The sequence below is a fragment of the Bombus fervidus genome, chromosome 5 (assembly GCF_041682495.2).
Source record: "Bombus fervidus isolate BK054 chromosome 5, iyBomFerv1, whole genome shotgun sequence".
Lineage (NCBI taxonomy): Eukaryota > Metazoa > Arthropoda > Insecta > Hymenoptera > Apidae > Bombus > Bombus fervidus.
Window position 1 is genome coordinate 1,538,473 of NC_091521.1, and position 16,231 is coordinate 1,554,703.

General features: G+C 31.3%; 3 protein-coding genes across 7 annotated transcripts; all 3 read left to right on the forward strand.

Moving 5' to 3' along the window:
* The first annotated feature begins 92 nt into the window (after window positions 1–92).
* Window positions 93–6,166, forward strand: LOC139987415 (F-box only protein 32). Its single transcript, XM_072003663.1, has 7 exons — window positions 93–562; window positions 3,067–3,113; window positions 3,316–3,365; window positions 3,788–3,974; window positions 4,052–4,227; window positions 4,294–4,544; window positions 4,677–6,166. The coding sequence occupies exons 1-7, from the start codon at window positions 441–443 to the stop codon at window positions 4,873–4,875; spliced, it is 1,032 nt and encodes a 343-aa protein (XP_071859764.1). The 5' UTR covers window positions 93–440; the 3' UTR covers window positions 4,876–6,166.
* A 1,067-nt stretch (window positions 6,167–7,233) lies between these two features.
* On the forward strand, window positions 7,234–10,599 carry Hdac1 (histone deacetylase 1). The gene is made up of 9 exons (XM_072003187.1): window positions 7,234–7,394; window positions 8,361–8,473; window positions 8,605–8,722; window positions 8,816–9,189; window positions 9,270–9,417; window positions 9,494–9,779; window positions 9,866–10,094; window positions 10,224–10,314; window positions 10,395–10,599. Exons 1-9 carry the CDS (start codon window positions 7,346–7,348, stop codon window positions 10,463–10,465), a joined length of 1,479 nt encoding a protein of 492 aa, XP_071859288.1. The 5' UTR covers window positions 7,234–7,345; the 3' UTR covers window positions 10,466–10,599.
* A 1,645-nt stretch (window positions 10,600–12,244) lies between these two features.
* On the forward strand, window positions 12,245–16,231 carry LOC139987395 (uncharacterized). Of its 5 annotated transcripts, none has more exons than XM_072003587.1 (7): window positions 12,245–12,306; window positions 13,002–13,174; window positions 13,254–13,524; window positions 13,592–13,728; window positions 13,804–14,031; window positions 14,113–14,320; window positions 14,443–16,231. In XM_072003587.1, exons 3-7 carry the CDS (start codon window positions 13,269–13,271, stop codon window positions 15,951–15,953), a joined length of 2,340 nt encoding a protein of 779 aa, XP_071859688.1. In that variant the 5' UTR covers window positions 12,245–12,306; window positions 13,002–13,174; window positions 13,254–13,268; the 3' UTR covers window positions 15,954–16,231. The 5 variants fall into 5 exon arrangements, with proteins under 5 accessions (XP_071859688.1, XP_071859685.1, XP_071859686.1 ...); XM_072003584.1 differs by having other exon boundaries at window positions 12,250–12,742; XM_072003585.1 differs by having other exon boundaries at window positions 12,250–12,474.

Here is a 16,231-nt window from a genome sequence, read left to right on the forward strand (position 1 = left end):
AATTTCACCTTTGCAGATAGCTAACAAAATATAACAATCGATATATTCCTTGTAACTAATAAAAGTAACCGAGAGAAAGAAAATAAATCGAAATGAATAACGTGTGAATGTCAAGCTTCTTCAAGACAAAATTGCGCATGCGTAACATATACATTTTAAAATGGCCGAACGTATGGTTCAGAGTTGTTCAGAGTGCACTGGTTTGTCATGTCAGTTGCACAGCTGATACCAAAGTGACGTCAGTAAAACAAAGCCATGCGCGGTCGATCGCAGCCGCGAAGTAAACCGAGCAGACCGAACTGTCTTGTGAGCAAACATTGAGCGTCCGTGGTCCAGTGAGGTGCGTTCCTTAATATATTTGATCGTTAGTCGAAGGATCGCTCGTGGTTTGCACACGTAAGCAGAACAAGCATCTCGTTCAATTATATATCTTGCGAACGATGCCATTCATATCGAAGGATTGGCGTAGTCCTGGCGAAGAATGGGTAAAAACTGTCGAAGGTTGGGAAAAGAAGAAAATCCTCGAATGCGCTAATAATAAAACACTTTCTCTTTTACTTCGGTGAGTACTGCCATCACTGATTTTTATCCTTTCCCTTTTGTTTTTTTTTTCATTCTCGCTGAGAATGTATTCTTTCTTTGCAAATAATACCGAAGAAACACAACCAATCGTTTCTATCCGAATCTTCCATCTGTCTCACAGCTGTTACATCGATCGAATGACAGTTCTCAGTTTGTTTACTCTTGAAAACTTGACATACACTAGTAGTTGTGAGTCTATCGCTAAATAGCCACCAAAATCAAGTTAATGTGAATGGAATTAATAAATAACAGAAAGAGATACCACATGAAAATAGAATTTTTCCATTTTTTAAGAAATGCCTACATATTATACTGAATACTAATTATCGCACGCGCTTTTTTAGTTATGGAGTTACAATTCTTAACTTTTAAACATTATTTTATGATACGAATGATTCCTGTTTAATACATATCGTTTTCGATCATCTGCGTATTACATTTTTATCGCGATTTCCATTAATTCAATGTTTCATAAGTACCCTTCCTTGACTTGTTAGAGAAGTTTCTATCTTGTCTTATTCATTTTATATCGGTATAAACACAAGCCCAAAAATAACCTATCCATGTTGTTCTTCATACATTCTTGATTCATTCTAAAACAGCACGATTTTCTTTGCATAAGAAAACGAAACAAATACTTTACAATATATATATATAATTTCGAGCGTATCTTTTTATTATGTCTTATTCATTTTTTACAACGATAAAGGATTGAATTTTCTACTTAATAATATGTATTCCTTATTCCTTATTCATTATATTGCATACGCAGAAATGCGCGTGCGTGTGTACGTGTGTGTGCCTAACCGTTGTGCATAGTGCACACTCTGAACGTCTTCTCTCTTTGCTTGCCGTATGTACGTATATACTTCGTACGATACGATGAGTCTGGATTTGGACGCGTTCTCGCGTTCATACTGGAACTAAGCACTGGTGTCGTGAGACCGTGAAAGCTTATGGCGAAGCGTACAACAAAAAGAGAGAAAGAGAGAGAGAAAGCTGCATCGTGCATAGTCACGCTTTCGCGCGCTTCACAAAAATAGAAAATGATTCCTTTTTCGTATAAAATCTTGGTTTTCTGCCACGAAACATGTTTGTTATCAAATACGTTGCCTTGATAAAGTTTTATGCAGTCCAGTGTAAAGCATAGCAGAAAAACTATTATTTGCTTTACGAAATTTGTCGAACGTTGAAACATTATTTAAGTAGTTATCTTATCCTTGGATAAGAAAATTCTCGAAATAGCAGAAAGAAAATCGTGCTGTCGTTCATGCATGTGTTTGAAGTAGGTTATAACCTAGCTAATACGATCTGTATCAATTCTGTAAATCTTTTTCATCACTATGCTGTTCTGATACATTCAATTCGCGACAGTGCAATACTTTTTAACAAACAGCTCGTATTAATAAATAGCACGATGTAAATTATTTTATCTTCGATTTTCCATAGTTTCGTGTATTTTTCATTAGCATATACCTAGTGAAGCATAACAGTTCGTTTATACGATAATGGGCCATGTATTAAGGCGTGGATTTTTAGAAAGCATTGGAACAGCTACGTAAAGATCGCGAACGCATAAATGTACCTGAGTATGTGTCTAGACAGAATGGTGAGATTCGAAACTTTAAATATTCTTGTACAATGTGCAATGTGCAACAAGCAACAGCACAAGTAATACTTATTGTATACAGGCGTAATACTTAGTTACTACGCGATTCGTTTCACGCGCGAATGGAGCATTACCAACAGTTATATAATGTTACGGATTATTGGCGCGGGGTTTCTCTCCCCGCGACGCGTAAGCACATTACTGCAAGGTCTCCCTCGATGATCATGTATCGTTGCGAATCGACAACTGGATCATTTCACCCGCCTCGCTTGTTTCAAGATAAGAACCTATGTATTTATATTACAAATCATTAAAAGAAGCTCGAGTTCCAATAGCATCTTTCGCATCAGACGATAGTTTGGGTAAAAAGTTGTTTGCCCTAGGAAGAATATAAATCGTTTTTACCGATTTTCATTTTGTGATGATCATTATGTATAGATAATTTGTATATCATAACGTTTGAAAACGCACGTTACGTTTTGATTTGAAAAATCAACCAAATAGAAAAAAACACGAGAAAGAAATTAATGAAATAGATTTTGAACGAAGAAAGTCGCATTTTTTCAGAAGAGAGACAGAAGTCTGATAAGTGTATCCGTTAATTTTGCATTTTCTTTTTTTTCTTTTTCAGTGGCTAGTATTGAACAAATTTAAAAGATATTTAAATGATAAACGGTATTTTAACACGTATCTTTCTCATCTGTAAAACGACAGATCGTTACAAACTTGTTATGCGTTTGTGCTTACGTGACATGAATACATAAGTATACATACTCAATATACATATATTGAATTCGCGAGAATCGCGTTTACAAATTGTCGAGTAATTTTAGTGTAAGGAGCAGAATTATATTAATGATTCGTCTTTTTCGCAGCGGCGATAAGGATGTGCTCGACAAAAAGGAGAAGGATAAAAAGAAAGGTGAGCGGAATATTTGTAAAAGCTATCGAAACTATCGATTCGTAACTTTTCGATATCTACATATTCCCTTTTTTAGCGTGTTTCATGCGCTATCAAAAACGGCTGAAAGTAAAACGTTACTCGATTGTCAGTTGGAAGGCAAAGTATATAATCGTCCTTTGAATTTTTCTTCGGTTAATTCTTCTTTTTCACGTAATTTTAGAAAACGCCGTCCAGCCGCATTGCCGCATCACGCTGAAATGCACTCGTGAGGTGAGTGACTTGTTCCATCCATGCTTATATTTAACCTTAGCCTCGTGAAAGAGGAGAGAAATGGGATTTGGTCGTTAAGGTTAAGAAAGAAAGAATCGAAGGAAAAGAGGAAAAGGAAGGAAAGGAAAAAAAGAGAGAGAGAGGAAGAGAAGAAGAAAAAGAAAGAAGAAGAGAAAAAGAATAAGAGAGAAGAGATATGAAATGAAAGAAAAAAAAAAAAAAATAAAAGGATAAAGGTAGCAACGAAACGAAAAGAACGGAAAAGTAAAAGAAGAACGATTGTACTCTTCTTCCATTCGATTCCAAACGGTATATTGTTAGGGTTGAATCGCGAGCATGGGCTAGGGTACGCGCACATTTAAATAAGATTAAACGAAGGAAAAAGAAACGATCGCAACTGTGCGTTCTATTTAAATTCGTAGATCGCTGGTTTCAACGGTTTAAGCGATGCGCTGAAAAGCTTGGACTTCTTATCAGCGGTGCACGATTGCCGACGTTTTAATTACATCGTGCAACTTTTGGATCTTCTGGTCAGTCACAGGATGGGCGGTCTTAGTGGATGCGCTCAACGAGTTCTCTTCAATATGTTGGAAGAAGTCGCATTGGAAGGTAAAGATTTAAGCTACTAAATTGATCGCGATCACATCAACTCTCTTATACCTCTGTTCTTACGATATGTCCGGCAGTATCATTATCGCAGCAACAAACCGGAAAACTTCGTCGGTTGATCGAAAGAGTTCGGGCTTTCAGCGCGGGTTGTTGTTGGGGCGGTAGACCTTTGGGTTCTGTAGTTTTATGGGAGAAACACAAAGCCGCTCTAGAAAGAATATTGCAAATTGCTTCGTCCATCACTATAACTCAGGTAGAAAAGCGTAACTAGGGCAAAGAGAGACGAAACGTTCGTTTGATCATTATTGGTGTTTTTTAGCCGGACGAGGAACAGCAGCCGCAATGGTCGGATTTGCCAGCGGAATGCCGCCGGGAGGTTCTCCTTCGACTCAGTGATCCACGAGACATTGAAGCGTCCTCGGAGGCTTGCGAACATCTAGCTGTTCTAGCACAGGAACAGAGAATCTGGCGGGAGCTTGCCCAGTATCACTTCACGCCTCAACAAATAGCCTCCACTAGACAACATAATCCTGGAAAAGACTGGAAGACTATTTTTACTATCGCACGAAGGTACATCGTACATATAGATATTATTACATTTCTTAAATAATACGAATATTCATTTGGTATTTTTATGCTTAATCCATTACCTCCTATGTCTTGTTGTTCGCAAAATCAATGGACTTATTATGTGACTTATAGGTCGTTTGGTCTGCGAGAAGAATATGCAGAGATAATACAGTTGTGCCGTAATTGCCGCTGCCTGTTTTGGCGGTCGCTCGGACATCCCTGTATCGCCGATCAGGATCCAGCCTTTCAGGAGAAACTAGCGGATGTCGATCGAGCATCTCTTCATGTTCCGATTCCTCCGCAGACCTTTCTCAAATTCTTTTCCCTATGAAACAAAAAGGCAGATAGAGAAGAGGAAACAAGGGATCTACGCATCTATTTTTCTAGCCTTCTTTGGCAAAGGAATAAACGATCAGAAAGGTATACGCGCATTGCGTAACAACCTTCGATGCCCTTCGTTTTCTTGTTTTCGCCTTGTCTTGTCCCCGATGAATGCGTTCGGAAATGCGTTGCTTAAATCCCCCGATCACCAACCCCTAAATTTTCGACTCCTTTCAATCTCGATGGCTCCGACTTACTCCGATCAGTTCTTTCGAAGACATCGACATAATAACAATAGTAATAATAATAAGAAGAAAGAGAAAATATCGTGACCATCTCGTTCTCTCTTTGATATCTCATATCGTTACCCAATGAATGTTATCATATGCTTTTCAATTTTTCCGACGCCAAACAAAATGAACGAAGTGTAATAACATGGCACAAATTCGTGTGTATCGTGAATCGTAGAATTAGCTGTGTGTGTTCGTTCTTTATCTACTTGTAATCGTACAACAATATGACACTCACTACCCTTCTCAAAATGGAAAAAACTTTTTCATTCGACTTTGAAAGAAAAGTTGAAGCAAAATAAAAATTTTGTGTCAACTTTATTTTGAATCAATGAATATTTTATGTTATCCATCGAAGCATTTTTACATAAATTACATTGATTAAGTGTAACGAATATTGATCTTATTGCAAAATTTCTGTGGAAAACACATAATCATCAGCGATGGTACTACATACTTATTCAAACGTTACTTATTGAGAACGTATTTATGATATATGTATGTGAGGAATTTATTTTGGAACGATATTGTTTATTGCAACGAAGTTAAATACGTTACAGTTCACGATAGTTTTATCGATATTTCTCTCATCCATTTAAATCAATATTTATTTTTTAATTACTTTTGTAATATTACTTATTACCAATTTTGCGTCTATTTTGTACACTTACATATTTTATATAGCTTTTTTTCTTTTGTATATCAGCATCATCGTCATCACAATCGTCATAACCATCGTAGAATAAAGAAATATGAAATTATTTTATACATAATGTCGTCCCTTGACGCTAACTCTCAGTGGAAAATGTTAATCTTTACATTTGTTACTTTCTGCGAACTTTTCTTTTATATGGGTTGCTTTAATATAATAGGTTTTATTATTAAAATGAAATATAATAATAGAGATACGTTGTAAAATTATCTTGAATTGATACTTTTTTCCCTCTTGAAGAAAGGAGAAGAGGTCTATATGCTCGTTGTAACGAATACAAATATTTCCATTAGTTACAATTAGTATGCATTTATTATACACATGTTCATTTAACTGTAATATTGCCGAATGTTTATGCGTTTCACGACTATATAGATATTAAAATTGATTAAGCGATTCATTTGGAATGCTGAAATCTATACTGCCAAAATCAATACTGCTGCATTTATCCATATCAATGCATTTCTTGGTACAGTTCCCTTAAGTACTATATACACAATTAATTTCTTTTTTGATATGTTACTTCTCTTTACTTAATACAATTGCATTGCAATCAATCAATGTATGTATGTATATCTTCCCGAGGTAGTTGTATCGTAAAATATGTATACATTCTTTGACAAGTAAGAATACTAAAAATACAGCATGAAAGCTGTGCTTATCAATCCAATATTTTAGCAAATTGTTGTTAGAACTTTTAAAATTTTCTTTATCGATTTCTGTAATTTTTTTTATACCGACACAACATTTTTTTTACGTAAAGGATGTAAAGCAATGTTGTGCCAGATGCTCCAAAATAAAAAATTTATTTCTGTATATATATGTGTTAAATTTGTTTATATACGAATGTACATATATATGTACGTTCATGTCGCGTATATATATATATATATAATATATTTAATTATAAATATAGATAAAAAATTTGATATTTCATTTCTTCTTAAATTTATTTTATTAATTATATAAGTAAATTGTAAGAAAAGTAATTATAATCTACTTCGTGATGCTGCTCCTTTTTCCTAAAATAAAATAAAAAAGTCCTAAAGTTATACATATAATTACTAGCATTTCAATATACGACACTTAAGTTTACACATGTTATAATTACATATAGACAAACATATGAATCTTATTTACATATGCGTATATACGCAGTGGCGATTTTTCATTTTTGCTATATTGGTAGAAGTGTAAGTATATGAACTTAGTCATTTAGTGAACTGAGTTTTGATAATTCTAGAATAATTTAAACAACAATGTATCTATTCTCAACTTCATTCGTTTTATGGTTAAATTCATTTTTTTATGAAAACGCCACCTATACAACAAATTTAAAAGCTAACTACGGAATATTGCGCACGCGTAGTTCAGAGGTTTAGTGACGCTGTGTCCTGTCTGTGGGTATCGCGACGCTCCGCGCTTTACGTTTAATTCATATCAAGTATTTTACAATTAAGGAGAAAAAATTGGTCAAGATGACGACGTTACCACATAGCAAGAAGCGTGTTTGCTACTACTATGATAGTGAGTAAAAAAATTAAAAAATTTTGATATACTTAGTATCCCGCGAAAATATCGTACATGCATAGAGAGATTGTCAAAATGTGTTTGTGCTATCCACGCATGTATCGTCTATCATGCATTTATTTCACATTTACTTACTTTTTCTAATACGCTTTTCATTTTAACATATTTATTTAATCATTAAGAAAACGTATTTCTTATACAATGTTCGCTTTTTGTTATCTTTCCTACGATTGCTTGCACGGTTTCAGACGCGTTAAGGCGAAAGATTCATGGCTATCACTCCATGTTACCTTACTCCAACCAAGAAAGAGCGTCCGCTTTTCACGATCCGTACAATCATTCAATTATCATTTGATAATATACTTTCATGTTATATTATATATATATATTTTTCTTTTTCTCTTTTTAAATTATTTTTTAATTATTTTCTAATATTAACGTTTCAATTCAATAACAGTCATTAAATTTTAATAATATATAGCTAATATAAGAGGATAGGAATTATAAATATTATTAATGTCATAATTATCTTTTATATCTATATATTGGTTATATCCTCTATATTTATTCCACATATTATTGTTAATATTTTTTACGTGAGAATGCTAATTTTCCAAAGAAACAGATTAATTGAAGGTTATAATTTAAGAATATTTCGAAAAAATATTAACACTTTTGCAGTCGTATAAAATTATAGACCTGCTTAATACTTTTACTAAATTTGAAGAAGATAATACAGTTTGAGTCGAGTAGGTAAACGGTAATACCTTCTCCGTGAAAATTACGCGAAAGATTCTCAAGCGTACCTCGGTTGCCTGTACCAGAGCAAACTATATATATGTATGCACATGTAAAATCAAAATTATCTTAAGTTAATAAAATTGTTGTAAATATTTAACATAATTCTTTTCCTGAAACTTATATCAAACAATGAAATAAATAAAGAAGTAAATTATATTTTAGGTGATATTGGAAATTATTATTATGGACAAGGACATCCTATGAAGCCACATCGTATAAGGATGACACATAATTTACTTTTGAATTATGGTCTTTATAGGAAGATGGAAATATATGTAAGAATTATTCTTTGAATGATATTCTTTTGTTTATAATTTTTAGTATTTATATATTTACTAATTTATAAAAATTTTTCTTTACCATTTCTTTTCTATTTCTCTAATTTTATTCTCCTTCTCTCGTTTAGCGTCCACATAAAGCTACAGCAGATGAAATGACAAAATTCCATAGCGATGACTATATTAGGTTTTTGAGATCCATAAGACCTGATAATATGTCAGAATATAACAAACAAATGCAACGATGTAAGATTATAGATCTAATATTTATACGTTCAATGAATATATGAATTATGTTTGATAATTGTGATTATATTTAATATTTCCTTTTTTCTTTAGTTAATGTAGGAGAAGATTGCCCTGTCTTTGACGGTTTATATGAATTTTGTCAATTATCAGCTGGAGGTTCTGTAGCTGCTGCTGTGAAACTTAACAAACAGGCCTCAGAAATTTGCATAAATTGGGGTGGTGGTTTGCATCATGCCAAAAAAAGTGAAGCATCTGGATTTTGCTATGTAAATGACATTGTATTAGGAATATTGGAATTGCTCAAATATCATCAAAGAGTATTATATATTGATATTGATGTTCATCATGGAGATGGTGTAGAAGAAGCTTTTTATACCACTGATAGAGTTATGACTGTCTCTTTTCATAAATACGGTGAATATTTTCCGGGTACAGGTGACCTACGTGATATTGGTGCTGGAAAGGTAAAAACTTTGTTAACAGTATAGGTTTAGTATGTTTCTATTTTTAAATTTTATATTAACTTGAAACCTTGTTTTCACAGGGAAAGTATTATGCAGTCAATATACCACTAAGAGACGGCATGGATGATGAAAGCTATGAGTCAATATTTGTACCTATTATTTCCAAAGTGATGGAAACTTTCCAGCCTTCTGCTGTGGTCCTACAATGTGGTGCTGATTCATTAACTGGTATACATAAATATCATTTAGTAAAATCAAATGAAGGAAATAAAATAAGAATTAAATTGATATATGTTATTTGTAGGAGATCGGTTAGGCTGTTTCAATTTAACAGTGAGGGGTCATGGGAAGTGTGTTGAATTTGTAAAAAAATATAATCTACCCTTTTTAATGGTTGGTGGTGGTGGATATACAATCAGGAATGTATCTAGATGCTGGACATACGAAACTTCAGTTGCTCTTGGTTCTGAAATTGCAAATGAGTTACCCTATAATGATTATTTTGAATATTTTGGTCCTGATTTTAAGCTGCACATTAGTCCTTCAAACATGGCAAATCAAAATACTCCTGAATATCTTGAGAAAATTAAGTATGTTTTATCTCAAGGATAATAATTAACCACTTCTTTTCCTTTTTTTATTGTAGTTAATTCCACATATTCTATATTTTTTACAGAACCAGACTATTTGAAAATTTAAGAATGTTGCCGCATGCCCCAGGTGTGCAGGTTCAACCAATTCCAGAAGATGGTGCAGTTATTGAAGATTCAGAGGCTGAGGAAAAGGTTAATCCAGATGAAAGATTACCACAACGAGATTTAGATAAAAGAATACAACACGAAAATGAATATAGCGACAGTGAGGATGAAGGTGAAGGGGGACGAAGAGATAATAGGTCATTTAAGGTAACATCCATTATTATTCATAAATATAAATATTTTATTATTTCACATTTTCATTTCACCCCTCAGGTGTAATGTTTCATTTGTGTTAAATATTTTTGTATTTAAGTCATAATTCTTTTTATTTAATAGGGTTCCAGAAAACGACCACGTCTAGAAAAAGGACAAGAAGGTATAGAAAGTGATATAAAAAAAGAAGAAGACATAAAATCGGAACCAAAAGGTATGTAATTTTAATATCTTTGTATATTTTTAATGTACTTTTGTTTTTACTTTTTTCATAATAAAAAAAATATTTTATAGAAAACGAAAAAGATGAAAAAACGAATATTACAAATGAGGAAACGAAGAAAGATGGTGGATCGAATCCCTGATAAATGGTATTTGTTTCTGAAAAGAAATTGAAAAAAAGTTCTTATTTAAATTAACCATAAATCAGTATAGATAAATTAAGTGAACAAATATGTAGTGCATAATAGATGCCTGTTGCCTCGAACTGGACATACCATTGTAAACAATGATTTCCTTTATTGTTTGATTCAAAACCATATAAATACTTCAATAGGATATATATAGATATACATACATATATATACATACATATAACCTATATGTGTACATATACATATATGTATATATACATATATGTATATACATACATACATACATACATACATATACATATATGTATATACATACATACATACATATACATATATGTATACACACACATATATACACACATACATGTATCTTTATTAAATTCGAGGCAAGAGACATTATTATCACTTATATACATCTACGAGCATACAATTGACATGATAGACGCTCAGTAATTTCAGTTGTTATCTCATTAAATTTATAAACATTAGCCGAAATTCTCAAAGTTATAAGCCATTAAACAATCACTCCTGGAAATATTTTTTAAATCGTGCGATGAACGATATCTTGAGTAGTCGGTCAATCTTATGATCTGATTAAAGCCTTCATGTTCACTTATTGTTAGAATCAATACATGTAACTAGTCAAATAAGACAAATGGATATCTTAAATGTACAAAGAAAATTAAATTTTTTATAAAAGTTGAAATTTTCACTAAGATCAGAAGATATAGGCAGCTTATCAAGATATCTAATTTTTGTAATTGACACATTTCGATAAATCGAAAGTTTAAAAGTATAAAAAATCACCATAATATGTTTTGGATGAATACGTTTCTTTGTCTTCTTATCCATTGCTCACAGCATGATTATCATTAAATAATTTAATGTGTGATTTTTACAATTGAAAGGGAATGAGATTGTGTACAACGGGCTAGTATTATGGACTAACAAATTTTTTACTTCCTATTCTCTCTTGTACATACAAATCCGATTTAAACAATGTCCTACATGCAATACTATACATATAATAATGACATAATGATATTCCTTTTGATATGTAAAATATTTTATTTTATATGTGAAAAATTAAAGTCAGCGAAAAAGAAAGTATGAAAAGAATAGAACAGTCAATAAATGTACTGAATTCCAGCAGAATTGTAGAATCTTAAATTAAGAAGAGATAATACTAAAAATTAAACATTTGTGACTAAGTCGACTTCTGTCTATATGTCGAGGCTACAAAAGCACTCTCGTTCAAAGGAAAAAGATAGAAAAAGAAGAGAAGCGTCGTATTAACGTAAATATTAAAATTATTACCTTTCAACCATGTTAATTTCACATTTGCACGAGAGTATAAATGCATTAATTTTGTATACATGAAGTGAACTTCTTTACGACTCGAAAATTCTTGCAAAGATGGATTAGATTCGACTAGTTGCATGATGTCAGATAAATGATTGAAAAAGAAATAAGTCGATTTATCTAGTTGTAATTAAACGCATACTTTTATTGTAATTAAACACATACCTTTACTGTAATTAATTATTTACAACACAAAGATAAATCCGATATAATTGCGTACATCTAAGTCGATTAATTAAGATAGATCAAGTATAATTAAGTATATATGTATAAAGTTACATGCTATATACTATATCAGAATATGAATAACAAATGTTTTTAAATATTTATAATAAAAAATAAAGAAATCTATTGTGCGTATTGCTGAAATTACTTTTCCGTATGATAGACACAGATTAATAGAGTATACTTAATAGAACTTGTCGAGTCAAAATGGTGGTAGTTTTGAGTGGTCAACAGAACGCTCGGTGGTATTTTCTAACTGTCACTATAAAAAATTGTGTTTTATCAAAAGCGTGACCTTTGTATCACGATTTTGATACGTCCAACATGATAAATTACATTATTTGTTTTACATGTGATACTGTTGGTTATATATTGCTAGTTAACGGAATGATAAATCTAACCTCATAATCAGGGTATTTTATATTTTAAAAGCATTTAAAAAGAATACGTGAATAATTATTATTTATACGCATTATAGAGTCTTTGAATATCCATTAAATATTATAACATTTCTATTTGCTGAAAATATTGATTTGAAAAAGAAAAGTTTAGTGCTAGAGAAAACATAGATTCTGACTAAGGATATAGAAATTGTGTAGGTTTACTAAAAAAAATATAAAAACCACCAAAATGATTTCTCAAATGCCACATGTTATGACTCTTGCAAACAGCATCATTGGAGTAAGCGTTCTTGCAATGCCATTTTGTTTCAAGCAATGCGGTATTGTTTTAGCTATTGTAGTCTTGATATTGAGTAGTACTTTGTCTAGACTTGCTTGTCATTTTCTTATTAAATCAGCTGTGATGTCTAGAAGACGAAATTTTGAACTTTTGGCTTTCCATGCGTTTGGTCATATGGGCAAATTTTTAGTGGAATTATTTATCATTGGTTTTCTTGTGGGAACATGTATTGCTTTCTTTGTTATTATGGGTGATTTAGGACCACAAATTGTGAGAAAAGTGATAGATAAGAAACCAGAGGATATTAGGACCAGTTTACTTATAACAACAAGCATTTTCATAGTTTTACCCTTGGGATTGCTTAGGAATATTGACAGTTTGTCTACTCTTTGTACTGCTACCATTATCTTTTATCTTTGTCTTGTATTAAAGGTGAATAATTTGCAATTGACATTATTTGTTATAAAAACAATTCAGTGTTAATTTATTACATTTTTTATCTTTTTCATAGATAATAACAGAATCTATGCAGCATATTTTTGCTGGAGATTGGTATGAACATGTATATTATTGGAGACCATCTGGTATACTTCAATGCATACCTATCTTTTCTATGGCTTTATTTTGTCAAACCCAACTATTTGAAATCTATGAAACTATACCAAATGTATCTTTAGAGAAAATGAATGAAGTTGTACGAGGTGCATTAAATATATGTACTATTGTATATCTTTGTGTTGGATTCTTTGGTTATATTGCATTTTGCACACAGCCATTTACAGGTACTTGTTGTTTTAAATTAAATATCCTTCCCTCATATATCTTACTTATCCACTATTAAATTTACAGGCAATATATTAATGAGCTTTGAACCCAGTTTGTCATCTGAAATGATTAAAATGGGATTTGTCTTTTCAATTGCATTTAGTTTTCCTCTAGTCATATTTCCATGCCGTGCAAGTCTAAACTCTCTCTTATTTCGCAGGGTTTGTATTAATTATAGCAGCATATTATAATAATGAGGTAATAAATTTAAATGTTTCATATATAACTTCTTACAGGTATATGCTCATGAACCTTCTATAAATTATTTACCAGAAACAAGATTTAGATGTCTTACTATCATAATTGTAGCTGTTTCTCTAATAACTGGCATTCTAATACCAAATATTGAATTTGTTCTTGGTTTAGTAGGATCTACCATTGGTGTAATGATTTGCTTGATATTTCCAGCAATATTCTTCATATCTATTAGTAGCAAACATACTAATGAGAGATTATTAGCTCAAGTGAGATGATTAAGCAAATACAAAAATTATATTATTTTCTAATTATTTCTCTTTAATATTTCCTTGTCAATATATTTCTAGGTAATCATGTTTGTTGGTATCTGTATTATGATTCTGAGCACATATGCAAATTTGTATGCATTAGAAGAATCTACTAATATAAAGATATTAACACCAACAAACAATCCTGCTAATCAAATAAATAGTATACCATTAAACTTAAATAAAGATAATATTAATGCAATAGCAAATGTTCCTAATAATCCTGAAATTCTTCCAAATATTAAGGGTACTATATAGTTATTATTAGTTTAAAATTGAAATATATAGTAATATCAGTAACAATAGTAATGGCAGTGATGGTAGTAGTAGCAATAATATTGTAATAATAATTACATTAATAATTTTCAGAGGAAATGAGTCAGTTATCAGGCTTAAATGTTCCTGAGAATTCTTTAAATCTGCAAGTAAATGATATGCGACAAGAACCGCCAATACCAGTTGAACGTATTGTTATTACAGAAAAGTCAATAGTAGAAACACAAAAGTCTATTGACAATATATTAGTTACTTTTGCTCCAGTTATTAAAAAAATAGTTGATCAAATAAAAACGGTAGATACAGATTTTCATAAAGAATCAAACAATTTAGTAAAAAATGATATTATAATAACAACAGAAGTTGACACTCAAGATGAGGAAGAAATTAATCTCATGAAGAAGAAAGAAAGTTTTATAGATAAAACAAAACAGTATAATCTTATAAATTCTGATGCAATTAAAAAAGAAGATTCAGAACTAGCTGCTTATGCAGAGGCTGCCAATATGTTAGTTGCAGAAAGACATGAAAAACTTAGAAAAACTTTAGAAAAACACAAACAAGAACAACTGCAAATGATGGAAGAACAGAAAGAAATATTAAAAGATCTTAAAGAACAAAAACAAGAAATTGAGAGGCAGAGGCCAAAAGATACAGAGGAACATAAAAAAGGCAAAGATGATTTAAAGATTCTTAGTGGAAAATCTGTCATACAAGCAAAAATGAATTCTACAATCATAAGTAATAGTAACGAAAATGAATCCTCCAAAAACCAAAGGGAAAATATCAATGACAAAACTTTTAAGTCAGCTCTTTCTAATAATGAAAACATGAATAAAAGGCAAAATATTCAATTGGATACATACCAAATGCTATTTGACAACAAGTTAAATAATAAAAAGCTTAAGGAAGTGGGAGTGAGTCCTAATAATTCAAAAAAATTACTTAAAGGACCTATCTTGAATGCTTTGACGAAACGAGTATTACAAAGATCTATTTCCACTGATGACTTAAGACTAAACAATAGTGAAACTGACTATAATAAAAATAATTTTAGCAATATAATTTCTAATTTACAAGGAAAGTTAAATTCAAAGTTAGAAAAATTACAGCATCAATATTCCTTACCAATCGCATTAAAAATGCGAAATCAAACAAATGTAGAGAATTCGTTAGAAGAACATAAGTCCGAGGGGACCGTTCAACTAATTCGTAGAGATATTTTAGAGAATCATGAACGTGAAAAGCGAGAAATTAATATAAAAATAGAAGAAACTAATACCAAAGTCACAAGTGATACCTTAAATAAATCTGAATATCTAATAAAAAATTTCACCACTAAGGATAATCGCGAAGAATGTTTTAAAGGAAATGAAAAAGTTGAGGGAAATTTAATAAATAAATTAAAGAACAAAACAAACCAGAACTCTTCCGAAAATGATATAGCTGAAACATCATTGATTAAAACTAATATATATTTGTCAGAACAAGGATTCGGAAACGCAGTTTCAATCGATTCGAACATTCCTATAAGAGGAGAATATGTTAAATTGAAACAGAGGGATTTAAAATTCGTGAATATCGGTGAAGATTATAATATCTAAATTTTTGGAGACCTGATTAGATATAATTCGTATGATATAAAGTATGCAGCAGAATTTAATTTTTTAAATACTAATTAGCAGTTAGTACAATCTTACTTTGTTATTGTTCCATTTTGTTCTATTCATAAAGTACATATTCAAAACAGATGAAACGGATAATTTCAATATTGCTAAATGTTATTTATATTATATAGCCACATTGCATATTATTGTACATATCATTATTCTCCTATGTAATCAGTGAATAATTGAAATTATAAATATATTTTTACATTGAA